General features: G+C 58.1%; 1 protein-coding gene across 1 annotated transcript; it reads left to right on the plus strand.

Moving 5' to 3' along the window:
• The first annotated feature begins 962 nt into the window (after nucleotides 1-962).
• LOC102045921 (SKI/DACH domain-containing protein 1-like) lies at nucleotides 963-3,324 on the plus strand. The gene is given in 5 exon segments (XM_055697578.1): nucleotides 963-1,527; nucleotides 1,530-1,678; nucleotides 1,680-2,171; nucleotides 2,173-2,211; nucleotides 2,213-3,324. Coding segments are annotated over 5 exon segments (2,235 nt in total). The 5' UTR covers nucleotides 963-1,037; the 3' UTR covers nucleotides 3,278-3,324.
• The last annotated feature ends 2,558 nt before the right edge of the window (nucleotides 3,325-5,882 follow it).

A 5,882-nucleotide genomic window follows, 5' to 3' on the forward strand; every position in this document is an offset into this window, starting at 1 on the left:
ATTAAATATATACGTACACACACCCATCCCAAAGGAATCCGGGCAGATTTGGGGAGGCGCAGCAACCTCTCTTTATAAAACAACCCCTAGGAAAAAAAAAAAAAAAAAGCAGCTAAACCGCGGAAACAAAGCGGAGGCACCCGCGCTACCATCACCTCGAAAATACGGCGTAATTTTAAATTTATTTATATTTAAAAGAAAAAAATATCCAGCCCAGGGCTGGCTCTATTGTGCGCGGCGGGTGTCGGGGCGGTGAAGCCGCGGGTGCGCCCGGCGCGGAATGCGCGGGGTGCGCGGGGCTGCGCGGGGTTTTGCGCGGGGTCTTGCGCGGGGGTGCGCGTGTGAGATGTTGGGGTTTGTGACATCACGGCCCCGGTGCCCAATCAGGGGGCGGCGGGACGGCGCGGTGGGGTGTTCCCCAGGATATACCGTACGCGGCGGGGCCGCGAGTGCGGAGCCCGGGGAAGGTGGAAGCCGCACGGAGCCCCGGGGCTCCCCCGCCTCCCAGACCCCCCCCCCCCCCTCCGCCACCATTTTTCCGCCCCCCCTTTATCAGTAGCTTTGTTTGCTTAAGCATCTCAGTGGCTTCGCACAGCAAAGGGGGGGGGGGGGCTGTGCTTGTTGATTCTCCCCCCCACACACCCCAAGAGATTAATTATTATTTTTGAAGTAGAAGGTGGGGTGCGCGGCCGCGGGGTGGGAGCCGGCCGAGGGGAGCCTGGAGGATGCAAGATGTTTGACTTCTTTATTTTTCTTTCTTTTTTTTTTGCTGGGGAGGGGGAAGACGAGGAGTCAAGCCCCGGTACAGGCGGAGGAACTGGCTGTTTGGAAGATGTTGCAAACCATTGACTGGAGCGTTTGAAAGGGAGATCGACTGCTTTGGCTTCTCCCCCCCCCCCTTTTTTTTTTTTTTCTCCCCTCCCCCTTCCCCCACCTCTCCGGAGGGGTAGGGATGTGTGTGATCAGGGAGTGGAAACAAATATGTCCTTATTTTCAATGCCCCCTTTGAAAGAGACAAAGTAAATGCTCCTTGCAAAATGTTCCTGACCTGCGAAGGGACCTTCGGAATTGTTCCAGCCACCATGGATTACAATGGGGAAGCCAGGCCGGGGGATTTTCATGCTGGCTATCAAGAAATCGAAGGGATAAACTTGGGATACTTACAGATCAATGGCACCCAGATGTTTGCTTTGGCCCAGGTTCTCAGCGACCTGTTTAAGGATATCCCCAGGACCACCATCAGCAAGAAGATGGAAACCTTAAAGATCAAGAGCCGCCGCTGCGATCTCAAAGAGCTGCGGACCCTCAAAGCCATCAACTCGGTGCCCACCCGCGCGGTGAAATGCTCGCTCATCTCCAAGGCGGACCTGGAGGCTCTCTGCACCTCCTGCAAGAGCCTCAGCCCCCGCCGGAGGAAGAGGAAGAGGAAGAGCAAGAGGAGGGAGCAGCTGCTGCTGCCGGACCCGGGGGAGCTCTTCCCCTGCCCCCGGCCCCAGCTGCTGCCGCCCTGCAGAGCCGGCGGCTGCTGCGCGCCCCGCGGCCCCCGGCCACCCCCGGCCGCCCCCCCGCCTTCCCCAAGCCGCGCTCGGCGCCGGCCGCGCTGCTGCCGCAGCCCTTCCACCGGGCCTTCCCCGCCTTCCAGAAGCCCCCCCGGGGGCGGAGGGGCTGCGGGCTGGCGGGGCGCGGGGGGGGGGCTTTTCGCCGGCGTCTTGGCCGGGTACCCCCGCGACCTGGCGCTGCTGCATCCCGCGGCCGCGCATCCCGCCGCGCAGGCGGCCGCGCTCGCCCCGCCGGGCCGGCGCAAGCGGGGTCCCTGCTGCGCCAAGGGGCTTTTCCCGGCGGAGAAGGGGCCGGCGGCCGGCAGGAAGGGTCGCTCCGCCGGCTTCCCCGGCTCCAAGAGGCAGGGCACCTCGGCCGGCTACTCCAGCGACTCGGACTCCAGCCTGGACTTCGGGGGGTCCAGCCCCGCCACCTCCAGCGACTCGTCGGAGGAGGAGGAGGAAGAGGAGGAGGAGGAGGAGGAGGAGGAGGAGGAGGAGGAGGAAGGGGACAGCTCGTGCAGCAGCGAGGAAGGCAGCTCCTCGGAGTCGGAGAGCAGCTCGCTGTGCAGCGGGGACTCGGTGCAGAGCACCCGGTACAGGCAGGCAGCTCTGCCGCGCTTCCAGCCGCAGCCCCCCCCGGGAACCCCTGGGCGAGGAGCGCCCCGCCGAGCCCCCCCCCCAGCGTGGGCAAAGCCCTGCGCCCCGACCCCGACCTCCTCTTCCTCTCGCAGCAGCTCTGGGCCAGGACTTTGCGAGCATCAACTTTGGAAAGTTTGAGCCCGATTCCAGCCCTGGGCTCGGGGGCCCAGCTGGAGCTGTACGCAAAGCAGGAGGCCTCCCCTTCCTCCTCCTCCTCCTCCTCCTTCTCCTCCTCCTCCTCCTCCTCCTCCCCCCCTCCCTCCCCGAGCAGCACCCCTGGGGGGGATCCGCAACAAAAGGAGGGAGGCTTTGGGGACGCAGAGCCCTGCGCCAAAGGGAAGGATTTGCACAAAGATGCCTCGAACAATGGAGCCTCGTTAGGCCCCAGTGACCAGGCAGAGAGGCAAAGCGGAGCTTTACCCGGGCCAGCGCCTTCCCCAGCGCCGGCCCCGGGCTCGGCCCCGCAGCCCCCGGCGCAGGAGCTGGCGGGGGGCCTCGGCCCGGTGCCCCCCGGGGGGCCGGGGGAGCCCCGACGGGAGCACTTTGACCGGCTGATCCGGCAATCCAAGCTGTGGTGTTACGCCAAAGGGTTCAACCTGGACGGGAAAAGTTTGCGGCACGGAGGGAGAGCGGAGCCCTGTAAAGCCGCAGAGCTCAAACCCCCCGGCTCCAAAAGAGCAGAGAGCCCCTGCACCTTGTCAAACAAAGCTTTGAAAGGCAATGGCTCGGAAAGGAATGCCAAGCGCAGACGCCTTGCCAGAGGCGCTGAGGCAGAAAGGCAGCAGAGCTCCTCCAAAGGGAGGCCACAAAAGACTCGCAGGAGGAATGCCAGCAAGGGGAACACTCCCTGCAAACGCCTCGGCAGCGCCGGGCCGCCCCCTCCTCGGAATTCCTTCAGCCTCATGGGCAACTTCCCCTGTATTCCCTCCCTGGTCGTGGGGGAAGATGGGGACCTGTGTCCTGCCTCCTCCCTGGGGGTCAAAAACTCCTGGGTCCTCTCCAAAACCCACCCGCTGTGGAGCTGGCACCTGGGGGGCAACGCTATCCCCGTGCCCCCCAGCCTCAAATTCCGAGGTTATAGCTTGGAGGATCCCTAAGGACAGCGCACGGCCCGGAGGAAAGGTTTACATGCAACAGATGAGAGCTGCAGGGGGGGGCGGGAGGGGGGTTGGAGGGGGGGGGCGGCCGGGCCGGGGTGCCTCGGGGGGTGGGGAGCGGGGCAGAGGGTCCCGCCGTCTCGTCGAGCCCCGGCACCGCCTGAGCCGGGGGGTCCCGGGCGGGGAGGGGGGCGCCGAGCGGGGGGCCTGGGTGTGCGGGAGCCTTTTGGGGGGGAAGCGAGTGAGTGTGTGCACGGCTTGGGCTGGGGGAGACGTGGGGGGGGTCGCCTGCTCTGGCCGGGGTGGGTAGGGGATTCCCCCCCCCCCCCCCCCCCAATTGTCTGTGCCAGGGTCCAACGTTTGGTTGCGCGATGAGTTTAAGGACGAAGCTAAAACACGAGCTCAAAGACAGGGGGTGGCGGATGGACCCCCCCCCCTCCCCCCCCCCCCTCCCCCGGGTTATTCCCAGCAAAGGGATTTGGGATGTCGGAGGGAAGGGGCTCCCACCTCCCGACCGTCCTGCCTCCCCCCCTCCTCATGCCAAGAAACCCAGGAAAGAATAGATCTAATTTCTCCCTTTTCCTCCATAAATACATTGGATTAAACTCATAATAATCACACGCAGAGAGAAATAATGATGTCACGCAGCATAAACACCCCTTTTCGGTCCGAGTCAATCCCGGCGAAATTGGGAGCAGCTCTTCCAAAGAACTGTATTAATAGCAATGTCATTTTTTTTTTTTTCTGTCTACTTAAGAGACAGGATGAAAACACCAAACTTGCAAAAAAAAAAAAAAAAAAAAAAAAAAAGACCAGGAGAAATTCTGTTTGCTAAAAGAAAGCGGGGAAGCTTCGAGAGGAAGTTATTTGAAACTGCTGCACGTATATTAAAAAAAAAAAAAAGAGGGGGAAAAAAAAGAAAAAAAGTGAGTTGTTTGCTGGCTAATAACCCCAACTCCGCTAGCCTGAAGGTAGCAGGCCTGTAAAAGCTTTACGGGCACAAGAAATAGGATCCAGGAGCATTAGCGATCGAGTACAGATGGACAATTTGATCTCTCCCGAGCTCCGGAGTGGAATGCGGGGAAGAATGCGGAGGGAATGTCTCTCTCCTCTGCAGAGGAAATCATATCCCAGTTTAACTTTTCTTGCAAACCAGTGGCTTTGTAACTGGCTCTTTTGACTATTTCTGATGTGATTTCCACCCCGCTTTGGCATCAAAGCCCGACGGGCTCTCTGAAGTCCCCTCTGTTTTGCAAACGTTGGGCAAATCAAAGCTGATGTGTGTGTGTGTGGGTTTCTGGTTTTTGGGTTTTTTGTTGTTTGTTTTTTTTTTTTGGGGGGGGGGGAGTAGATGTGTGTGTTTCTTTTTCTCCCCCTTCTTTGCATCAAAAAATATTCGCAGCCCACGGCCGGGGGACTGCGCAGTGCCCGCTCGGGGATTTCTAATTTTCCTTCACAGTCCTGCAAAAATTGGTTCCCCGGAAAAAAAAAATACTAAAAAATCCCTTCAGTGTCCTTGGCTGAAAGGGAGGGGAATGGGGAGGGCAAGGAGAACCATCGCCGAATTCAAAAGAAAATATTCCGATCTGGCACGGCCCAGTTTGATTTTTTTTTTTTGGTTTAATTCCATCAGTGGGTAAAAAAAAAAAAGAAAAAGAAAAAAAAAAGACATTTTTAAGGTCAAGCGTATTTTGTATCTATTAAGCGCTGTTTTTCTTGGAGATGGTGAATTGTTGCTAAAAGCAATGTTTGTTTTCCTTGGGTTTTTAGCGGTTTTGTCTTTTGGTTAACTGCGTTTTTTTGTTTACTTCACCCCACCTCCCGTTCCTCCCATGCTGAGCAAAAGAGGGGGATTTCTTCTGTCTCCGAAACAGTCAGGTTTTACACCCGTAGCCGTGGACGGTTACAAAAAAAAAAACAAAAAAAAAAAACCCCAACCCAAACCAACAAAACCCCCACCAAACCCAAACCCAACCCAAACCCCGCGCGTGTGTAGGAGCGAGAAAAGCCGATTTTGGGGAGTTTTGCCTCCGCATCGCTGTCTCGGGGTGCGCACACAGGAATCAAGAAATAAAGGGGAGGGGGGGGGAATCTGCCTCGTAACCCCCCCTGCTCCCCTCGGCCTGCCCCCCCCCGGGACCCGTCGGGCAGGGGGGGGAAACGCGCCCGTTTTCCCTGGAACTGCCGAGCACGGAGCACGATCGCTGCCCGCGAATCCGATCCGGGTTAAAAATGTATTTTCTAGGAAAAAATAAAATTTAAAATAAACTACGGGCGGGTCGCTGGGACAAAGCAGACGATCGAGCTCCGCGCCCGTGGAGACCGGGGAGAAAAAAACCAACACACCCGAGATCCGTGCTGGAAATGAATGCTAAAATATATATATATATATATATATATATATATATATAAAAGCAGCAAAACCCCAGACTCTGCAACTCCATCTGCCGCGGGCAAGTAACAGCCAGATAACTCAGGAATATTTTCTAAGGGATATAATCACCTCGGAAAGTGGGTGCATGGGGTGGGGGTGGCACCCATGCGTGTGCAGCTCCACGGAGATCTATCTCCGCGTATAGACGCGTATGTACGTGTGGGTGTACGG

This window comes from Falco cherrug, chromosome 20 (assembly GCF_023634085.1).
Source record: "Falco cherrug isolate bFalChe1 chromosome 20, bFalChe1.pri, whole genome shotgun sequence".
Lineage (NCBI taxonomy): Eukaryota > Metazoa > Chordata > Aves > Falconiformes > Falconidae > Falco > Falco cherrug.